The sequence below is a fragment of the Rhinolophus hipposideros genome (genome assembly GCF_964194185.1).
Source record: "Rhinolophus hipposideros genome assembly, chromosome: 5".
NCBI classification, from domain to species: Eukaryota; Metazoa; Chordata; class Mammalia; order Chiroptera; family Rhinolophidae; genus Rhinolophus; species Rhinolophus hipposideros.
The window spans coordinates 99,815,523-99,838,990 of record NC_138051.1 but is presented as its reverse complement, the minus strand read 5'-3'; the positions used below and the strand labels follow the sequence as shown (position 1 = coordinate 99,838,990).

Genomic DNA, 23,468 nt, shown 5'->3' with positions numbered 1-23,468 from the left:
TGATGAAATAGCTTTATTCTAGGCCTCCTCTCACTGACGTTTTAGTAGCAGCATCGGTGAGGATAATGAGCTGCAATAAGAAGGGGGTGGATCCACTAAGATCCCAAATTCATATTCTCAGTGATTCTACTCTATTTTCAAGACGTTAACTTCAAGAATCATTTTCAACATGATAGTTAGGACTCAGATAATTCCATTTTCATAAATTGTATTCCGACTCATATTTCCCTACTCAGAAAAGGAGAGGCTGTTGGTAACAAGTCACCTCTACTTTTCTTTTAGAGAAGTGGAGAATGAGTTCACACAAAGCTGGGGAAAGGCCTGAATTCAGTCGACAGCCCAGTGGGCAGCCAGCCCTGAGCTGAGTGAGGGACCCCTGCTGCCAGCTTCCAGCCAGTGTCCCTGACGTGGCTGCCGGACCCTAACAGTGTCTTGATAATGGTCAGAACCAGCTTGCCCAACAGCAGGACTAAATTTAGTTTCATGATGAGCAATAAAATTCACATTTCTTTATTTAGTCCATATAATACACCATTTTTAGAGTTTTTTTAAAATTAGATAAAAGAGCATATTAAATGGCAAGTGTATGAAGTTTCTCTCCATAAACAATGTCAAAACAAAAAGTTTTGAGTTACAAAATGTTAAAAAATATGTAGGTACTTAACATTTCACTAAAGCATAAAGTTACAGATATTTTTCTAAAGAAAAATAATTGTGCCACTTACCTATTTTTGCTGTTTCTATGAACTTTTTAATTCTGTACATAGGACATTTTGTACAAAATATGAAGTCTACATTTTTATTACTTATTACCATAAAACAAAGATACAATGTATGTACAATATTAAAAGGAAGCCATACTAAAGCCACACTAAAAAGACACTCGGAATAGTGACATTTCTGATGTACAGATACATTTTGGAGTGAAGATGCCAAACGCAGAACTTTATGAAGAAAAACAGTCACCAGTTTATTTTCAATGTAGTACTTTTGAGATCAGTTTGGTACAGAATAAACAATGTATCTATATAATAATATATAAGCTGAACAATTAGCACAGGGAATCTGAGTACTAACTAGGAAAACTTTAATAGGCCAAAATATTAAGTAATACTCTTGTCAAAGAAAATTAGTTTATCTCAAAACTCCCCCCCCTTTTTTTGGTGAATGTTTGTCTTCAATAAAGAGCAGAAATAAAACCTAGACAAAAAGATGTTCTTATATGGTGAGCTTCACACAATCACCCAAACATTGATGTTTAGCTTTTTCCCTCGGACAAAAGTCTTCCAGAAAGCGCTCACAAACATGCTGAACATCCAAAATCAAGGATATCAGAGCATCTATCAGCTGAAGACAGAAGTTCAAACAATGGTATATTAAAATACGTAAGACGCTGCTTTGTACAATAAAAAGCACCCTTTTTCCCTCAAAAGGAGAAGGCATCTAAACTTTTTTTAAATGGTAAGTTTCATAATGGTAAAATAGATAGGTACTTGTCAAGTTTCTCAGGACGTGTTTCTGCTCACAAAGTGGGTCTTTCACTTTCGGCTGGGGTGATCTCTGAATTTAATGTTTGCTCTTCACTCAAGAAATCCTCTCCCCCCAAATGATTTTCCTCCAAGACACAGGAAATAAACACTGTCAGGGATTTACGTGGAACCAATGGGCAGCAGCAGGCACCCAGCCACACGGCACGATGTCTGCTTTTCACAACATTTGAATGGATACCCAAGACCTCGATTAAAAAACAGATCCTAAAAGAAGCCACATTTTACCTTTTATGCATCAAGACATTTAACATCAAGTTATATCATCTTATGCCGGAGACAAAAGGAACTAGAATCACTTGTTTAGAACAGCAGTACACGTCTCAAACAGCTTTCAAGCAGGATAAATAAGTCAAGATACGGGCCACCCTGAGAGAAATGAACAGACAAAGCACTAAGTGTAAAGATTTTTCTCCTCGTGCTATTCCATCAATAACAAAAAGCTCAACACATGCAAGGAAGTCTGAAATATATAGCAGCATTTGATGAAAACTTAGACACTGCATTTTCCTTATGGGGTGTTTAGAATGTGTGCTCTTTTCAACATAAAAAGACTCGAAGTCATGCTCATTGTTGCTTCCTGTAAGCTCTTAGAACCATGTGACAGCACTAAGCCAGTGTCACACCAGTGCCCGGCGCCAACGGTGGTGTTTTTGTTAACGTTTGCCCAAAGGCAGCCGCAGTTTGCATTAGGCCACGAACTGGCTTCACTCAAAATGTGCTCATTGTAGCTTTCTCCAAGTGTGGAATTCTTAGAGACTCTAATTCTATTAACCCAAGAGCCTTGTTTAAGGGCAACAATGCGTAAGCAGAGGAAAAAACTCTGCAAACCCCAAAATGAACACATTACTTAAAAATTCCACTTCCAGTCAAGGTAGACGGAGAAAGCTTTTCGGAAAATAAATTTCTCCTATGAGCTTACTCCTGGAGTCCTGGTGCTGGACCACAGACTGGGATATATGGCTTTACAAATACATGAAAGAAGTCCGACATGGGGGACATGTCGTCACTCAGAGTGAGGAAATACCTTAGGAAAAAGCAGTGGCCGAGGGAGGATTGTCATGTCACGTTTCCCAGTAAGCTGTGTTAGAACAATGACAGCAAAGAACCATTTCAATGATTTAAAAACAAAAAAACAAAACTGCTGGCACTAACAATCATGTGGAAACAATTTCTAAGGTTGTAAAGTCTTATAAAATCTGTAATATTTTTTGAAAGTATCCCGTTGATTTGAAAACATTGGTATTATCCTAGAACTTATTTTAAACAATCCTGAATTCCATTTGGGTAGAACATGAAGCTGACGACCAGGGTGCTTTCCTTAGCTCTGATTTGGGGAAGTTGTCTTATCTGGGACATGCCCGGGTCGACGACGCCGTGATGGGGACGCCAGCGGCAGCCCCCAGATCTGCCCCATCTGAGGGTCACCATTGTTTGAACTCCTAATCTCGAGCTGAGGCGGAAGTGCGTTATTGCCTAGAGGATGGGGTCGAAGAAAACTCTGACTTTGAGTGTAACTGATTTGTATGGCACGGAAAATATGTTTTCTACAGAACCCAGAAGAGCTGGCGCGGGCTCTCGGCGGGGCTAGCGCCCGTCCTGGGACAGCAGCTGGTCGGCTCTGCAGTGAGCCTCCAAGGCGCTCTTGGTGAGGGGGTCCTGAGGCAGCTCGGACTTGCGGCGCACCAGAGGCCGCTCCTTCTTCAGATCCTTCTGGGCCTGGAAGTGAAAACGCAGTGGGGTTGGCTATGAACTACGCTCTGAGAGCGAGCGCATGGCTGCATGATGGGTCAGAGGACGGGGTGGCAGGAAGCAGCACACATCCTACGGCCCCCTATGAGTTCTAAGGCACAGGCCCTGGGGCATGGTCGTCCTTCTGGTGCCAATTCACCAAAAACGTCACGTCTGCTAAAAATGACTTCAGCCTAGCGAAGAGCTGTGTGGACAATGGTGCGTTTTGCTCTTCCAAAATGTGTAGTTTTGCAGAGTACTCAGTACCTCTATTTTGCAAATTCACCAGTTTTAGTCAATCCCACTGCTAATCTCTTATTTCATAAAACTGCAAAGCTATCCTAGGGCTCTGGCCACTACAGAAGTATTTCACCAAGTTGAAATTTCTTTTGGAGGTAAAGAAAAAGAAAGAAAAGCATAGTTAAATTGAATTTAAAGCCAATAGAAGGTCTCAAACTTCGATCACATTTGAAAAAGATACTTTAAGAAGTATTAAATGGGTCACATGGGGGAAAAACCATCTAGAACTTATACTGTATTTAATTATTTATGTAAAAATCTCCTAATACTAATGGTAAGAAATAAAAGGAGGGATCCTCCATCCCATTATCTTCCTTAAGTTTAGGACATTTTGGTTTTACCTAAAGAAAAATTAAATGAGCCCCATTTTTGCACAAGGATTGGGGGAACTGTGTCTGCTAAGAAAGGGGAGCCTGATATGGGGCATTTACACACCAAAAGCACCCATTTCCATAAATAACACTGCAACAAATCGTTCAGTTTTGAAGGAGGGCTGCTGCATTAATAGCAGTATTTTTGAAACAAGGCAACAAGCCGTCCGAACACCGTGTGTATATGGAGGGCTGTCAACGAGAAACCTTAACCAGTAAGTACCATGTCTTCCCTTCAGTTTAGTGTCTCCATCAAAAACGAGAGTGTTTACAGAGAATAATCTACTTTGTGATGAACAAACGTCTACCAGAGAAAATTTGTTTTAAGCCAATCATTTGACAACAGAAAGAACAGAATTGGAACAACTTCTCATAGTTTTCGGATCTCTAACTTCAGTATAATCTGTAACGTATACTTTTCTTTGCTTTAATGAAAAATTCAAGGACCTGTAGAAGTCACCTGTGAAAAGTTCACATTATTGCAGAGCCAATATTTCTTAGGGTTCTTGGCAAATTTATCTATGGAAACAGCAACAATGTCAAGGTTTAGAAAGAATTTTTTTTTAATTTAATTTTTTTTTGGGGGGAATAGTGTGCTTCTCCAGGGCCCATCAGCTTCAAGTCATTGTCCTTCAATCTAGTGGTGGAGGGCGCAGCCTAGCTCCAAGACCAGTTGCCGTTAGAAAGAATTTTGTGTGACATCATTTTAAGATTATTTCTCAAGATGTTGTTTGAATATTAATATTCGCTTGTGGCCAAGGCAGGAATTCTGACCCCCTCCCCCTCCCTGGTGTAAGCTGGCTTCTGGAAAAGCAGGCACAGCAGGAGATTGACTGACAAACAGAGCCTGTCACACTCACAGCACTTGTGAGAGTGCTTCTGTTTGTGAAGTGGGTTTGCCTTCGCCCCAAGAGAAACTCAGAGTTTTACCCTAAGTTTTACTTCTGCTCCAGGTTGAACTGTAAAACAAAGCAAAACGAAGCCAAACAAAACCAAGACTTTTAGATACTTGAGGTAGTTCGTGACTGCTGAGACAGGCGTTCTGAAAAGAAACTTTTCATTGAAAAAGGTAACAGCAAAAACCTGGGAACAGGAACCAACAGATGCAAATTGGGAAACCAACACGACCTCGAGCTTCTGAAAGGACAGCAAGTGTGATGGGCGCATCTCAGCCTTCCTGGGGAGGCATTTTAAGTTGGTGTGTAAAGCGGAGAAAAATGTCACAGACCACATGGGGGACAAACACAGGAGGCAGGGGAGCATGACACATGCAGACGGTGACCCTAAGTGAGTAACGCATGGTGGAGGGGGTGTGCTGGTGAACATGCTGGCAGTGGGAGGGTTAGACTAGACACACGGAACAGAGCAGACAGACGGACGGGAAAGCCGTGACTGTGACGTTTCTGCTGTGGGGATGCAAGCCAGAGAGAAACGGCCTCGGTTCTGCAGCATAACGGCAGATCTAAGAGGCTGAATTTTTATACAGTTAGTGGTAAAACAATGTCAGGGGTTGGACGGACATAATTGTGTGCGTCTTTACTACTTAATATAGGAGAGAACTCATCCACATTTCTTAAGGGACCAGATTCCTTGGTCTTCACCATCACAAGCTGGAATGACGGGAAAATACTTCATGTACACAACATTAGCTTGTCAATTCTTTTCTTATATATAAAAGGTTAAATATACTCTACAGGTTGAATAATGAAGACCTTCACTTCCCACCTTTCGTCTTTCTACACCTTCCTTATTTGCATGGTTGACACTGCTTTTCTCCCGACTGACTGTTAAAAATGAGAATTGTAAACATTTTAAATGTCTCTGGTATAAATGTCATTCACATGAAACTTACTAGTTTTCTTTGGATGTTACATAGAGGGTTATACAAGCTTCCCAAAAGAAATCCAAATTATGGTTCTCACAGGTAAACATACAGTGCAATTCCTCCACAAAATACCAACCAGCTACATTCTGCTGGCATTAGAGCCCCTCTCCCCTTTCCTCCTGCAATACTATCATTTACCTCACGTGTCCCGTCCTCAGCCCACATTTGAATCATTTTAAAGTGGAATTATTTTGGAAAACTAAAATTAGCTGTAAATAAAAGGGCACTGAATATATTAAAGGTTTAATTTTTAGCTATAGCTTATGTCAATTTGGTCTCCAAATTATGCACATTCATTTTCCCCGTATCTCGGTATCTTCTCTTTGCTTTGACAACAGTGTTTTTGAGAATTTCAGGAACATGACTCCAAATAGTTCCAAATTAGGAGTCTATCATATTGAATATTATACCTAAGAGACTGCACTGTAACTATCTCCATCTAGATAGGTTGAGATGTGGGGGGCATATTCAAGTGATCCATAGAAATCTATAGTAAGTCTTGAAATTGGGGAGTGTTACTCTTCCAACTTTACTCTTTTTTGGAGTTGTTTTGGCTATTCTACGTCCTATGTGTTTTCATATAAATTTTTCAATCAGCTTGTCAATCTCTTTCAAAAAACAAAAAAAAGCCTGCTGGGATTCTGACTGAGATTGCGTTAATTTGGGGAGAACTGATGTCTTAATGGCATTGAGTCTTCCAACCCCCGGGATGCGATCCACAGAAATCTAAAGGTAAGAGTGGGGGATAATCTCTGTAAGAAGATGAATCACACAAAAAACTCCCTTCTATAATCTAATTTTAAGAGTCATAAAAACAAACATGTCATAAGAGGTCTCCACTAAACATTCTACATACCGGTTATTTGGACTAAACAAGTGTGTGAGCTCAGAGCCGCATGTAGTGCTGCTCCCCGGAAGGAGACACACCCTTTTCTAAGGCACTGCATAGAGGGCCACTGGCTGCCACGTGAACACTAATGCTGACTTTCAAAGGCAGTTTCGCTCAAGATGAGGTTGAATGCTGCTTTGGTTTGCGTTCACGATCAAGTCCCTGGTCTCCTACAGAGGAGGCCCTAAATCATAAATCTGTCCATAAGTTACATAGTTATGTGATATGTTCATTACATTTTGGACATAGTTTATTCTTTTTCTCACTTTAATGATCAAGTTAAAGGATGTACCAAAAAGAAAAATCCTCCAACCCTAATGTAGTTAACGTGGAAGAACTGGCTTATAAACCATCAATTTCCTCTTCAACTTTGTATGGTCCCGGTGACTTAAAAACTAACATGCGGTGACAGATTCACAGGCAGGCTTACTGGGGGGAAGGAAGGGGAGACACTGACTTTGATCCCCTCTGAATGTCTGCAGGTAACGAGGTTAGCTCTCATGTCTTTAGCACACTTTAAGCCACAGAATCAAAATGGTAATAAAAAAGGTGATCTCCAATTCCTTTCCAAGTTAAAAAAAAAATCAAGTAGGAAAATTAACACTCTATAGACAAAAATATAACAATTTTTATGTTTTTTATTAAATCTATTTCATTGATTAAAATATGAGGAATGGTTGAAAAATACGGTTAATGTTTAAGTAAAAAAAATTTATGACAGCAAAAGACACATTGCCGGGGTGGCTGGTTAGCTCAATTGGTCAGAGCGTGGTGCTAACAACGCCAAGGTTGCCGGTTTGATCCCTGCATGGGCCACTGTGAGCTGCGCCCTCCTTAAAAAAAAAAAAAAAAAAGATACATTGCCACGCCTTTACTTCCCCTCAAAATACTCTCCCTCGTGTCACACACACTTATCCCATCATTGTTGCCACTTTCTAAAGCAGTTCTGGAAGTCTTCTTTCGTGAGTGTCTTTAGTGTGGCTGCCTCAATGTCCTGAATCATTTTGACTTTGGGGAAGAGCCAGAAGTCACATGGTGCCAGATCCAGTGAATAAGGTAGATGAGGACACACTGTAATGTTTCTGACAGAAACTGCCGTACCAGAAGCAATGTGACACAGAGCATGTCACGATGGAGGATGAAGTAAAGACACCGCTCACGAAAGAGGACTTCCAGAGCTGCTTCAGAAAGTGGCAAGAACGATGGGATACGTGTGTTTGAAGCGAGGGGAGTATTTTGAGGGGAATTAGTAACAATGTGTCTTTTACTATAATAAATGTTAAAAAATTTAAACATTCACCGTACTTTTCCATCATACCTCATAACTGTGAGGAAATGATGGAATTCAACTAGATTAAGTAAAAAATGAGTTATTGATGTTCAGTAGGAATATACTAAATTTTTCCACTGCATTTTTAGTATTTTCAAGTTTTGATGAACTTTTTATTTTAACCTAAGGCCAGGAGCCGGCTGGGCAGGAAGAGGCATGATAGTGGTCAGCATTATGAGAAAGGAGTCTAGACCAGTGCTGTCCGATTGAACAATAATTCCATCAACATATGGAATTCCACATTTTCTAGTAGCCACATTAAAAAACAGGTGAAATTAATTTTGATGTTTTATTTAACCCAAAATATATCCAAAATATTATCATTTCAACATATAATAAATAATAAAAGACTACGAATGAGATGTGTTTTATTCTTTTTTTCCTATGAAGCCTGGGAATTCCCAAGCTTTAGTGGACAGCATAGTTCAGTGGCTGCATTTCGCGTGCACAGCGGCCGCTTGGCGTGTGGCTGCCGTGCAGACAGTGCAGTCTGGACGGCCTAGCTCGTCAACCTGTTCCTGTCCGACCAGGTGGGGAATACAACTCACTTGAATTAAAAACACCCCTCTCTGTTTAGTTGAGCCCAGAGTGACACAAGCATTTCTGAACCATCTGCATACAGTATAATTTTAGCGACTCTTAACTTTTTACATGTCAGAATTTTAGTGCTGGGTGTCTTTAAAAATTCTTACCCTGGTTGAAAGGGACTCAAATCTCAAAGTTAGAAGGCCCGTGTCCCCCGAGAACACTAGTTCTCACGAACTAGTGCGGGAGGTGTGCTCAGACAAACAGCAAGGAAAAGGCCCTCGCACACAGGCAGGAATCGAGGACACCGTCTCCTGAGCCCTTTGTACAGATCTGCAGTTTAGCGATGGGTCTGACTTTGGACCAGTGGTGATCTAAGTATGCATTTCTGCCACAGTGGAAACAAAAGCACTGCAGCGTGGGTACTACATGAGATGGACCCGACAGAGCCCCAGACCACGGGAATGCCCACCAGAGCTCGTGCCCTGGGACAGGCCCTGCAGGCCATGCGTCCTTGGGAGGGGACATGGCTCAGTGGGCCCTGCTGTCTGGGCCTGGGCTTGGCAGTAACTGGGATGGGGGACTAACGGGGACCCGCTGGGCCAGAACAGAAGTCGGAGGGAGAGAGGGAAAAGAGAGCACAAGACATTACTGCGAAGCTTTTGCTTTTTTGCTCAAGTTCACATTTAAAGACACTTAAGGGTGGGGATACTGCTGTTAAGATAAACAAAGGGACAAATCTCAGGCACATACTTAATCCTTCAAGTCTGTGTCTAGTAGTAATCCGACCAGTGCGGATAAAATGCTAACTGTGAGCTTACCAAGTTCCGCTTTAGGGAACATGGAAGGCACTTCTGGCCAGAGCACCACCCACTGCAGTGACAGCACCTCTGCAGCAAACCTGCAACGAGCGCACCCAGCGGAGCCCTGTGCGTGTTTACCTGACGAGCCTCTTCATTCACTGTCTTTCTCAGCATCAGCACATCTTCCAATAAGGGCCCATCTGTCTCCATTGCAACCGGGATGCTTGCGACGCTCGCTTGACTACACAATGTGTACTGCAATGCAAAGTGTGGAGTCACTCTCTGTTAGTGCTTGCTCGGGGCGACTCCAGGGTCTCCGCCTGGGGGGTGTGGGATAGGGGGAGACAACTTCCCACCGACTCCCGTTCCCCACGCCCTCTGCTGCCGAGCTGCCTACACCTGCGGCACCCTGGGCCCTGCCAGTCTTCTGAACACAAGAACGCTGTGTATTCTCTTACAGTTTTGGTCACACGTGGTGGGGACAGCAGAGCTGGCTCCAGTGGTCACTTGCAGACCCGCCCCAGTCCCTGGTGGCGACACCCGCCTTGTAGCCTCTGGAGTCCTGACGTCATGTGAGCAACACGACGCATGCCCTGATTTGGTCACGGGACCTGTCTCACACTGAAGCCGCCACCTCTAACCTCCGTACTTTTGCACACCGGCTGCTAAACTTGTGGCCCTCCTCCCTTTCCTCTTATGTCTTCCTTCCTTGCTCCTTTACCATTTCCTAACTTGCTTAAACCCCATCATGGCCCACACCCCTTGTGTACACCCTTTGCATCTTTGCTCTCCACACAAACTACACAACTGCCACCCTGAGGTGGCACTGTGGGGAAGGACTGGTACGCCTGCAAAGTCCAGGGTCTCCTGTCAGTGGGGTCCTGGGCCCCACAGGCTTCTTGTCGGCACCCTCTTCACCTCCCACTCTCCCTGGGCTCTGGGGCAAGCCAGGCTCCAGTGTGAGCTGTGGACAAATTAAGTGAGCTGAGAGACACAAAACAATCCGATTATTGTTAGTGTTCCTGTCTGTTTTCTCTACAAGGGTGAGGCCAAGGGGAAGGAAAAAAACGTGTGTCTGCAGTGAGCCAGGAGCTATTTCAAGTGCTTCACAGGTCTTACAGCAGACCCATGAAGTGGGTCCCATGGGCCCATTGTACTGACGGGAGGACTGAGGCACAGGTCAGGTGCCTTGCCCAAGGCCCCAGGGCCAGTGGGGGGGCAGTTGGGATTCACACCCGGCACTCTTCCATCACATGTCCTCCACTCTGCCAACTGACTCACCCAACCCCACCTGTGTTATCCTTTCTGCCTCAGTGGGAGGGTCCCCTGTCCACTGGGTTGGGGACCTGGTCCTCCTGCCTCATTCACCACCTTCCTCCCACCAGGTGATCTTCCAGGTAAAGCAGCTCAATTCTTAGTGCCCCCCACTTCTCGTCCCCACCCCTTAGCTCATCACTGCTGGCTTTCAGCTCTCACATCTGTGATAGGACTGCCAGCACCAGACTGTTGGTGTTGCCGTCTCTTGGTTGCCAAGCCATTTTTCAGTTTTTATCCTCCTGGATCTCTCCGTGGCCTGAACACCACCATCCCTGAAGCCTTTCCTTTCTGGACTCTCCCGCTTCCCCTACCTCCTGGCTGTCTCTCCACGACAGTCCTTGCCCCGTCTCACACTTCCTGTGGGACCTCCCCACGCCTGTCCTTGACCACGCCTGGTTCACCTGTGTGTCCCACAGTGCTCAGATGCAGTCCTTGAAAACACCGCCCACTCGCTGGAGCCACACCCTCGGCTCCGCTTCTTCAAACCAGTGGGTACCCAGGTCCCCTCTGCCCTGCCCAGCAGAGCCCCTCCTGAGTGACCAACTGCAGCCAGAAAGAGCTTTCTGAACTGCAAGTCTGACCAGACCACTTCATTCTTCGTGACACTAACCCCTGCACATGCTTCCGGGGAGAGAATGCCCACTTCTGCTCCCTCTCGAGCTGTGTCCCAGGGGGACCACGGCCCCTTCTCCATAGCCCACCGTCCACCTTTGCTGAACGACTTGGTTTTCCCGCTCTGCCTTGAGCCCCTTCCCCGGAATGCAGACTGGTGAAGTCCCCGGAGTCAATACTCCAGGAGGTGCCCCCTGCTGGGCTGAGGTCCTGGGGATACTTGGGACTGTGGCCATCCCACCGGAATTATTTCGTTACGTGTCTCTCTTTAAAGACATGACCTGGCCTCTCGCCATCATCATGCAAGTGTATCTTACAATCTGACTGTCTGAACTGAACTGTCCCTGCTTCCATCTGCCTCCCCTCAGGGCTTGTAAGCTCCTTGAAGCGGGGGGCTGTGTCTTGTTCTCATCTTTGTACCCCAGAAAGTTTCATGATTTGGGACACACAGCTGGTGCCCCTGTGACCAGTGAAGTGGTGGCCTGCTTGGCGTAGGGGACATGGGGACATGGCACAGCGCCTCATTCTTGGGCTCACAACCGGTGGGCTAGACAGAAGCACAAGTAACGACGCCACTCAGGGGGTGGCAAAGGAACTGTTTCTTAGCCAATATTTCAGCTTCTGGCTACGCTGAGCAAGAATGGAGTGCTTTCCCTGGAACCCACCGACAGGTGCTGAGAGCGCTGCGGGCTTGTAGGCCTCACAGGGCAGAGGCAAGTGAAAAAACAAGACGCGACAAATCGTTCATAGCAAGATCAAGGTCACGTAGCAGGACAGGGTGCTCACTAGGAATGAAACCCTCCGTCAAGGAGAAAGTTCCTAATGCGGTAAAGGAACACGCATCCCCCAGGAAGCTCATCTCTCACAGGAAAGGCAGCCGGGCTGCACAAGCCCTGACGTCATACCACAGACAAACTCGGCGTTCCCACGCGTCCTGGCCTTCATTTCACATGAGTGCCATGAAAGTCAGGGAGAAATGAGCTGTAAAATGTTACATGGCCTCTTTTGGCGGATTAGAAGAAATACATTTATGTTAGAAATCTTCACTATTTCATGATTTAAAAAAATTAAATCGTGTGCGACATTAAAAAACCCCAAATGAAGCTGCCCACCCTGAGGGAACAAACCAGACCGAGAACTTGAGGGCACCCCACTTTTCCCAAGTCCCAAAAGGCCTGCGTGGAGCACACACTCACGCCTGTGAGCAGGTGAGACACCTGGTTTGGGAAAACACCAGGGTAAGCGCCCGGGAGACTGCTGGGTACACAGCAGTGGGCGGACAGTCAACTACTACAAACCCACCTTTAAAAGGGCAGCTATCGAATCAGTTCTCCAGAGGCAGACGGGAGATGGAGAGCCTAGCTTCAAGAACCCAACTACTTTTGTTACAGAAATAAGAGACAAATTGTACGACCCACAAAATTATTCACTTTCTGTTGTTGTAAATGGCAGCAGCGATAAGATCTCAGAAAGATGTTCTCTCGAGAGGAAGGAAAAGCGAGTACCGAGGCCCTAATGCCAGCCCCAAGGGAGCAGCGCATGAAGTATTTTCCCTTCAGGAGGCATTGCACGAGGGACGGGAGCATGCACACAGTGGTGCTGGGGTCAGTCACATGTGGCTTCAACACACAGATGAGGAGGCAGGAAGGACAGCACTCAGGTCGGAGGTTACAGGTCACCACAGGGCAGCACACCTGTGCAGGCAAACCGTCCGCACTGATGCTGTCACCAAGACATGTGGAAGGACGACAGCCAGAAGGAATAACAATATGATGAAAGCAAACTCAGGAAAAGTTCGAAAAGGGGAAATGAGAGTCATGTAATTTCAGGAGGAGAACTGTTAATGGCACAGCCCTGAAACGAAGACATGCACGTTCAGTGGCACCCAGCAATTTTCCATTTGGAATGAAAGAGCTTTGTGCAATTCTTTATGAGGTTGTCTCCACATTCTAGGCAGAATAAATTCAATCAGACCCTCTGACTTGTAGGCACCTTGTGGGTTTTTCACGGGTGTTGTGACAGGGTCCTTGACAATCCTGGCTGGGACCTTTGTCTGACGCCCTTTGTGGGGGCCCGTCAGGCAGGGCCCGTCCTCTACACCTGCCCAGGTTACGGTTCCACTCTGTTTCAGAACAAATGCCAGTATTTTAACCTCAGTTTCAGCATAAATTCTATTCTTTAATGTAGGTACCCATAGCTATCTGCCTAAATTAAGTACTATACTATAGTACTATAGTACATAGTACTATAATTATACTATATAGTACTATAGTAGTACTGTAACTATAGTACTACTATAGTACTATAGTTTCTCAGTAATCTTAAACTTGCATTTCTATGTAAGAGCATGGAATAAATATTGTTAGAAAACTGCTGGTTATTCGTTTTAGGTGGAATCAAGGACACTCAATTTTTCTGTGGGTTCAGTCTCCTCATTGTAGTTTTAGCAAAGGGAATACAAATCAATATGTTATTATATAGGTAAAACATGGTTTTAACTTGGTATTCATGCATCACTTTTTATTAAATGTCAGAGAGAGTGAAAAAGCTACACATCACCTTAGATAATAATTCTTTATCTGAACCGCTCATCAAAAGAAATAGATGGTTTATTATCTAGTTCACTTTACTGAACCTGTTAGGAATTTGGGGTGAGCTGAGTAATTCTCCTCATAAAGTAAAATCTTTTATTTTCTGGGGAGCTGGGAAAATCCTGAGAATTCTTAGCTTGGCAAAGATTTCCACACAAATGATTTCCAGTAAGTGACACCATGATAACCAGACAGGCAATCAGCACCAGGAGGAATGTCTGCAGTGACAGTGCTCCAGTCACTGGGACAAGTGGACATAGCACCAAAAGACCACAACCCAAACAAATCCCACACACACCCCGGCCAGCCTGGGAGCCAAACCAACAGTTAATGTCACGTAGGACATGCTTCGGCTGGCCACTCTGGAAGACATGGCCTTGCGCCCCCTTGCTGGAGCGGTGGACCCTCCTGCTAGGACGGGAGGAAGGGTTAGTTGCTAACATGGCACAAGTCAGTCCATTTTTAACGATAAAAGGCTCAACCTACAGAAACCTAATGTTAGGAAAGAGGACATAAAGTTTATGTTTAATCTCTTTCAAATCTAATTGCTTTTAAACTTTGATATTAGAAAGAAGGAAACACGGTGTGAGCTACAGCATCTATGACAATCACAGGAGAAAGCAAATCACCATCTTGGCCCCAAACAGAGGCTAGAGCCTGGTTTTCTTTTTACCACAGTATATTCATAAGCTTCATATCTTATTTAGGAAGCAGAAGAAAAAAATGTCAATTCTGTGGTAAAAACTTTTTGGGGCAAAATAACTTTGTACAAAAGTTGAAAATTATTTTTATTGCAGATATTTTCATATACAATGTTAGTGAACATGATTTCCCTCCCCTCCCATGACGAAGCCACAAGCCTATCTTATAAAAACATTCAAGTAACACCCTAGATGTTTTCATGTTACTCTCTTTTTTAGTACCTGGGGGTTTGCTTTGGCTAGATTTTCTATTTTAACCCATGCTTCTTCTCGTTCTTTCATTTTTAGCTTCTCTCTGAAAAACAGTAAAATGTCATTGGTATTAGAGAGACGAATCAAATTTAAGAAACGGGTAAAGGGGAGAACACTGAACGGGCAGCCACACAACCCTGTTTCCTGTCACGTTCTGGTTTCAGTCCACTACACTTCACCAAGGGGACCACAATGCATGTACACAAAAAACGAAATGAAAAAAACAAAAACAAAAACCCACCAAGACTTAGAGGGAAAGGTGAAAAAACGTGCTAACATTTTAACACGTCTAAGAATCTAAGTCCTTAAAAACACTTATACAGCATTTCTTATGCCTCCACCCATCCTGTTTAGTTGCCTCTTCAGAGAACACGTATCATTTTGATGAGAAGCGTATGTATCCATGAACAGTGAGACTGTACACCACAGTGTAAGGGAGCCAGGTGAAAAGGGCAGACGGCCCAACACTGACCATTAAGAAGGAACAATCTTCAGTGCCAGGAGACCTGGGTTCCAGTCTGATCCCCGTGCTCACGAGTCACATGACCTTAAGCTAATCACTTGACCTGGATCCAACTTTTTTCGTAAATCCAGAAAATGTACTAAATGACCTTTAAGGTCCCTTTCAGAAAGCTAAGATATACTAGTAGAAAGATCTGCCATTAGGAAAGCCCAATGGTTTTATATTTCATATCTGAACACTCCGTTCAGCTGAGGTAAGAACGGACAAGGCAGCTGAAGGGTCAGGAAATCCTCTGTGTGTCCCCCTGTGTCCCTTCTTGCTTTACCATCATCTCACACACACCCTATCTCACTTATTTGTATTTTGCTATCTTTTTCTTTCCATACTACTCAGAATATAAACCCCATAAGGGCAGGGATTTTTGTTTTATTCACTGCTGTGTTGCCAGAACCTAAGACAGGGCCTGGCATATATGTCAATACGCTGTGTAAAGAATGAACATGACAGTTAGTTATATATACTGTAATTTGAATTACAGTCCTTCAAGTTTATCTACCTTAGCTTCAAGTGACAAGCAAAGAATAAAATCTGCCAACAGTTTATACTTGACCCTGAAGATGTGATTTCAATAACTAATTAATCACATAATTATTCGCATAGCCTAGGGACAGAGCACCATGTCACTTACACTGTCCCTGGCCAGATGTGGGCTCTGAAGACCTCACAGCTTAAGAGCAGGGCCCCACTTCTGCGAAGGACACAGGCAACACTCTAGAAAACGCCGTGTTAACCAAATTAGAACAAAGCTAGGTTGCGATGAAGACTTTACTCTCATATAAACCTTATAGAATTTAATTCAAATTCCAGTCTCATAAATGTAAAAATTAGATATACAGCCTTTAAGTGTCCCCGGAGAAAAGCCAAAATTTTGAAAGTTGAATTCTTGACCACACATGCCCTTTTTGGAAAAACGATTCAACTAGTAGCATAATGGAGAGAATACCTAACTTTAAATATGTGTTCTTTGAAAATCAGTTATTGTAACAAAGTTTTTATTTGCTTTCCAAGTACAGAAGGATTGATTTCGCTTTAAAGTGAAGACTAACACTTTAGGATAAACCGATGAAGAAGTTATTAGAGATTAAGGAAAAACATCTTTGAAAGAGTAACTTTCGAAAGGAGCAACTTACTTCAGTTTCTCTGCTTTAAACTGTTGGGTGCAATCATCGAATAGTTTTTGGTTCATCTCCATGAAGAGTTTCAGTGCGTTGTAAATCAAGCCATGAATTGTCCTACGAATAAAACTTCGTGTTGAAACTCAGAATACTTGATCTTTTTTACCCATCTCCCCCTTTTCCTCGCCCACAATCTATTTCCATTCCAAATGTATCAGGTGATTTCAATGTCCCACATTTCACAAGTTCCCTGAGCTTTAAAATAAAAATGCTGCTACTTTTGATTCATTGTTTCTTTTCTTGTAGTCAGCAACTCCTCATCCTGCTGCTCTGGCTTAAATGCCTCAGGCCCTCCAGCTCACTGTCCCGGATCCCAGGAGCAAAAGCCAGCTTACTTGGAAACCACATAAAAAATGGTGAAAGTGGAACAAATATAATTGAGACAAAGTTAATTATATTATATAGAGGACAATACGGAAACATTTTATTTTCTATAAATATCAGTTTCCTTTCCATCTTATTCATTGAGGACTGAAAAATTAATTGTAATAATGCTAAAGCAGAGCTTTGGTAGGTAGAAAAGAAAATAAATCACTATGGGGAGGGGTTATCACTTAGTGAGGGGTGTAAATGTCTAATTATTACGCAGCTTTCTACACCTGAAACTAATAAAAGTAAAAATGTTGATGGATAAAAAAAAGAAAGAAAAACCACCACAGTGCAGCTTACTCAAACTTGGGCTCTGACACCCAGGACGGGGCCCAGTTGCTCAGTGTCCAGTGGAGCCTGTGGGGGGATGGACTCCAGTTCCAGCTGCCATTTGTGTAGCCACATAAGGGACCCCTGGCAAGCTCGGCAGGGCCCAGTCAACCCATGGAATTGTGAGGAGCAGCAACACAGTAGTTAAACCAAAACCCAAAACCAAACACTAAACTCAAATAGTAACTACTTTTTAATTCACTTTACAACTCAAAATCGTATTTAGATAACACTTATAAAAACATTTATTTCTTTGCACTGGGCAGGAATCGTGCTCGATCACACACGGGAACTGGCCAAACCCCAGGCCTTGGGCACCGCCTGCTGAGCGCCATAAACAAAACAGATGCTACAAAGAGGCTGTTGAAAGTGGACATGTTAACAGTGACCAGGGGACCACTTGACGGTTCCGGCCACCACTGCTGGCCAACACTGACTGGACACGACTCGTGGCCCACAACTCCTTAACTTTCCCTTACGACCAGGGGAAGGTCCCTGCAAAGCAGAGCGCTCTGCATGCAGGCACACCTGGGGACGCTGTGGGTTCAGTTCCTGACCACCACAGAGCGGCCATGGCAGCAGAGTGAGTGGTAGTCATGTAGAAAACGCAGCATCTGTGAGGCGCCAGGGAGTGAGGCAGGCTGTGTAGTAACACTGTCCTGACCAGTCATCAAACTCTCAGGTGGGTGCCAACGTTTCCTCTACTCTTCAGAGGAGGGAACTGGCCGAGACAGACCTAGCCGGCAGCGGGGCAAGAATGTGCCCCAGGACTGAGGTGGGGTGCGCGGGCAGACGCTGTGGCTGGGGAACCGCTACCAGCTCCCATGGCAGGTCAGCCTGCTCCTGCCAGTCCCATTTTCCTGCCTGCAAACGAGGGGCAGGATGAGATATCCTAGCTCTGCTCTTCCTGCTCTAAATTCTGACGTAAGACTGCAATATAGAAGGGAAAGAAATGAAGGAAGATGAAGTAAAACCCTGACACCACATTCATGTAAATAACGTGAGTCCCAGCTCCATATTCCACAATGGGATGGTGCCTGTGTTACAGTCAAGGTCTCGGGTGACCAGCGCTGAGTAACCCGTCTACTCAGCCTCATTTTGTCAGTGGACAGGAGAAGAGCACAGGCAAGTGCACTGGAGTCCTTAGGCTGTGTTTAGACCACCTGCTCTCCAGGCAGGGAGCACAGTGGGGTGATTGCTGGCCACACAGCAGGGCTCACCAGGGTGTGTGACAGCAGGACTGGGGCCTCCCAAGAATGGGGTGGCCAGCGCACTCCTGCAAGGGCCGAGCCCCATGAGCTTCGCAGGGACGTTCAGCTCTAGAGGGAACTTAATGACAGGCCTGGAAGACACTGTTACTGACACTGCCAGGGACGAAACTCTGTGTGGGCTTAAAACGGGGTCAGGCGGCAAATCGAAATCCCCAGATACAACCCACACTTGTACTTAACTACAAGTCCACAAAGGAATCAACATCTCGTTTTTAAGTGGCATTTCAGACTTGGGATTCAATCCTAACTGGCGTGCGGTCTGAGCAGAACATGCACATTTAATCCATGTGGGTCTGATGGCGCCACTCCTTCTTACTTGTTCCAGTGGCTCTTTGAGTTGCGGTACAAGGACGGAAACATGATGGGCAGGATCTTTGCTGCATTGTCGCTGATTAAACTCATAATGTATTCGTTATTCCAGTAATACAGGGCTCGCTCTGCCACCTGGAAGATGGGAAGGGCACAGCTTTGTCTGTGATTGTGATTAAAAACATTCAGCAAATAGCCTTCCTACTATTCCTGTGAAAAGGCTAATGAGTTACACTGGATTAGAAAATTTCTATTTCTACAAATTCTAAATACTCTAGAGCAGGGGTGTCCAAACTTTCTTCAACGTTTTTCACCAAGGGCCATGTGCGGTAAAATACGCACACAGCCGGGCCACTCACTCGAGGTGAAGTACGTATTGCCTCACCTGGTTGATTTAAGTAAACTAAATATATTTTTGGAATTTGCTGCAGGCCAATTAACAATGGATCGCAGGTCGCAGTTGGCCCGGGGGCCACAGTTTAGACACCCCTGCTCTAGACTGTAACCCTGAAGAGCCTTCTATACGAGGCAGGTGATTTCCTGTACACCAAGAACACTGTCATTTATTCACATTCATGGGAGACACTGGGCTAGATGCTGAGGACACAAGTTTATCGCCCACCCATCATCCGTACACCACGTATGGTGTGCTGTCTGCACCTGGGGACTCATCAGGGAACCAGGCGAGGCAGAGTCCTTGCCCTCGAGGAGCTCACATTCTAGGGGAGGAGACAAATGGTGGGTGAATGGTCTAATTTATTAGAAGTGATGAGTTATGTGGGGAACAACAGAGGGGAATGGGGTGTGCTGGTGTGAGCGTGGGGAATGTGGCTTCAACCAAGACGGACAGTCATGGAGCGTGTCCTGAGGAGGGATCCGAGGGAGGAGAGGGCACGAGATGCCAGCTGAGTGGCTGGCTGAGGACTATCAGCTGGGCAGCAGGGGGCACGGTTCTGAAACTGTTGGCGACATCTACATGCGTCACATTGGGGGGCTGTGCTGACATCCCTTCCCTCCTCTGCTGAGTCACCAACTCCCAGAAGACCGCAAGGCTCTGCTCATTTGTGCCTAGACCTTTGCCCTGTTCATGATGAGTTACAATAAACACCTGCTCAATGAGACAGAAGGGTGGGTGGCCAGTACGTCAAATGGAGGCGGGTGGGCTACACAGAGCCACTGGGGACAACCTTTAAAAGAGGCTTGAGGGTTTAAGAAGGAATTGGGAAAAGAAGGTGGAAAGTGACTTGACTGAGGCACTGTCTCAAACAGGAATTTCACAGTGACAAAAATCAGGACTATTAATTTTTTTTAAAGGGTGAAGGGAGACGAATTTATACAATGTCAGAAACAAAGAGCCTTATGGAGGGAGAGAACGCAGAGCTGAAAGTTTTATCGCCATAGTATCTGTAAATACCGATTACTCAGTCAGTTGTGGGAAATTGGGAGCTCACTGAACATAAAGACAGTTTTACAGAGAAGCCATTTTTAATTACTCTTACTGAGAAAGCATTTTATTTCGAAGTATAATTAAAGTAAAAACTTGAAGTTTACCTTCAAATTACATGAGAAGCACAATATGACCACCACACACAGAAACGTGTCACCCCCACAGGAGCTCCACAGCAGCCCCCCCCATACCCCCACTGTAGTACCTGGAAGTGCGGGCTGGAGACACACTTGGCCAGCTGTCGGAAGAGCGGCTCCATGATCTTGACAAATTCTGATGGTTCAATCACGTCTAAAATCTCTTCCAACTCATTTAAGAACATTACTTCTTTTGGACTGTGAGTCTTTGGCCAGTATTTGAGAAGCGCCATGACCACCTACAGAAGAAACAACACACAGCGTGAGGTCCCTGGTGCCCCGACATCTGTGAAATTAAGATTCTGTTTTTTCGACCCCATTGCAAAGCAACAGAATGAGGTGGTGCTTTTTGCCTTGTAGGAGGAACAGTGTGATTCAGTCAATTACTACATTAAAAAAAAATAATTTGAAAAATAGGACTAATTTTATATACTTTAGAATGACAATTTTAATTTACGTGACCCACTCACTCTGATTTAACTTGAAATTAACCACTATTTCAAGTTAAGAGTCAGTTCTTTAAAAAAAAAAAAGGCAGTTAGGAAAGTTTGGAGAGAACAGGACCAATGGACAAACACAGAGCATATATGGTTCATGTACATGTTTTAGTGTAGAAGTGGCCAGTTTTAAATACTGTTGGCCACATATACACATAACACAATGTTTCTTTCTCAAATTGACTATTCACATATATTTATACACACATACATACACTGTGTGTGTATATATATACAGTGCTTTTAGCTGTGCTAAAATAAATAAAAAAGAGACATGAAATAAGCTGATGTCCTCAGCTCACGCCACAGGGCTGCGGTGGGACCTGGGCTTGGGCCACACTTGGCCTCTGTGTGCATGACCTTGGGCTGTCACCAAACCCTGGTTGCTTCAGAGCCCTCATCACGAACCAGTGGCACAACCACCCGCAGTCCTGGGACTGCTATGGGGACTTCACTATGGCCCAGTGAGTGTGTGGCAGGGTGGCCCTGGCCAGGAGCCCACGATGACAGTTTCTGCGGCCCACGAGGCACGTTCAGTTCGCCAGCAGTGGCTTCCTGATTTGTGGGTGTTGGAGTTACGTTCCTTGCCCAAGTCAGGCAGGTAGAGAGTTTCCGCTGGGCAGCCTTTATCATATTCCTATAGTTTCCACATTTCCTACCACAATCATACTGTATTTCCCCGAAAATAAGACCTAGCCAGACAATCAACTCTAATGTGTCTTCTGGGGCAAAAATCAATACCCAGTATTATACCCAGAATTATATTATATATTATACCTAGTATTATTGTATTGTATTATATGATATGATACGACATGATATTATATTATACCTGGTATTACATTGTATTGTATTATATTATCCTGTATTATATTATAATATTAAAGACCCGGTCTTATAGTAAAATAAGACTGGGTCTTATATTAATTTTTGCTCCAAAAGATGCATTAGAGCTGATTGTCCAGTTAGGTCTTATTTTTGGGGAAACATGGTACCAGTAAATATTGTCCACCCAAGATGTCAGATTTGTCAGAATTAGCTATCTAAGTCTGAAACAGCAGCAATCCAGAGCAGGCATTTAAATGTGAGTACATGCAAGGTCATATGTACACACCTGATCATACAGCTGAAACCTGTTGTTTTACAGCAGCTGTTCAGCCTGAAATTGCCCCGCAGCCCCAGGAGTCAGGGCCACTGTGGAACTCACCCCACCGTCGGTCGGCACTGGCAGGCTGGCTGGTGGTTTCTACTATGAGTCACTTCCAGGCCCGCAAATGACGCCAGCTCACTGCTTAGCAGGCCAGCTTTTAATTATCACCGTATTAAGAACCACGGTGGCCTTCGAGCAACACCCATTTATAATAGAACAATTCTGTTTTGATTCTTTTGGCATTCAGACTTCTGGGTGATCTTTTATATTACACTTTAGAAAACTCCAAAATTTATAAAAAAGAAAGTACTCCTAGTTTTGATGTGTAAATAAAAATTTACAACACAATTGTCTTTACAAGGAATTATTTTTAAAAATGCACCATTTAATGATTTTCCTCCATCTTTTTGCTCACAATAACTCAGTAGTCACTGAGTACCTGCTGTACCACGGTTCCTTGCCATGTGACAAATGGAACTTTGTAGGAGAAACACATTAAGGTGTGAGCTAAAGAACACAGCTGAGGTGACTATTCAATGTCGTGGAAAAGGTATTATTTCTAGAACCAGAGCTATGCGCTGGATTTCCTTTTCACACTACCTGAAAATGACCTGTGATCTGATCAGTAACCAACTGAGTGTGACAACACGTACAGGAGAGGGACTCTGCTCTGGGATGCTAATCCCAGGCGACAGTGGCCGCTTGCTGCCAGGAGCACTTCCAGAACTGGCTTTCCTTTGGAAACTCAAGGGGCTGCCCACTCTCTGGAGAAGACAGGCGAGCCTGGGGGTACGTGCCAGCGGCCCCTGCCTGGTACCCTGGGAGACCCCATCCTGGCCTACCAGGGAAGAGAGTTCCCACCAGACCGTGTAACAAAACTTGATTAGCCTAAAGAAACAGGCGGGCGAAAAAGAGCATGATTCTACTTCCATCGCTTTCTGATGAACTTCTGTTTTCTTACAAGAGTGTACACGTTCAATGTGCCCAGAATGCTTTTGAGCACTGTATGCAGCTTGCAAATGAAAAAAGTTTAACTACAGATCACACACAAGAGCAACAGATGTCTTTTAAACAGATCACACTTTAAGAATTCTTGAGCCTGGACACACGCTGACTTTGGGCGTGTCTTGGGTTCTAGCCTGTGAGACGCATGTGCGCCAAGTGTCTTTGTGGGCTGCTGGGCGGACACACACCTTCACAAGGGCCTACACTTTCATCTTATTATCGACAAGCTTTGGATGCTGAAGTAACACAAAGTGGCCTTTGTATTTGCAGAATATGTGAATTTCAAAGGAGGGAATTGACTGAGGCAAAGGTCTGAACGTTTTTAATGTGTGGAAAATGAAACCTGCTTTCTACAGTCAAGAGTATCCTGTTATATTATCTGTGCTGCAGGAAATTAAGAA

The 23,468-nt window shown here is 44.4% G+C and overlaps 1 protein-coding gene across 5 annotated transcripts in view; it reads right to left on the bottom strand.

Moving 5' to 3' along the window:
• Positions 1-487: 487 nt before the first annotated feature.
• Positions 488-23,468, bottom strand: part of PPP2R5C (protein phosphatase 2 regulatory subunit B'gamma) — a 137,373-nt gene continuing 114,392 nt past the window's right edge. For 3 of the 5 annotated variants that reach the window (XM_081047812.1, XM_081047811.1, XM_081047814.1), the window contains 6 exons: positions 20,484-20,654; positions 18,839-18,966; positions 16,508-16,609; positions 14,825-14,897; positions 9,520-9,636; positions 488-3,266 (listed from right to left, as the gene is read on the bottom strand). In XM_081047812.1, coding sequence (XP_080903938.1) covers positions 3,135-3,266; positions 9,520-9,636; positions 14,825-14,897; positions 16,508-16,609; positions 18,839-18,966; positions 20,484-20,654 — 723 coding nt within the window. In that variant the 3' untranslated portion in view covers positions 488-3,134. The remainder of the gene's footprint in view (positions 3,267-9,519; positions 9,637-14,824; positions 14,898-16,507; positions 16,610-18,838; positions 18,967-20,483; positions 20,655-23,468) is intronic. The other 2 variants (XM_081047813.1, XM_081047815.1) reach the window with 1 other exon arrangement.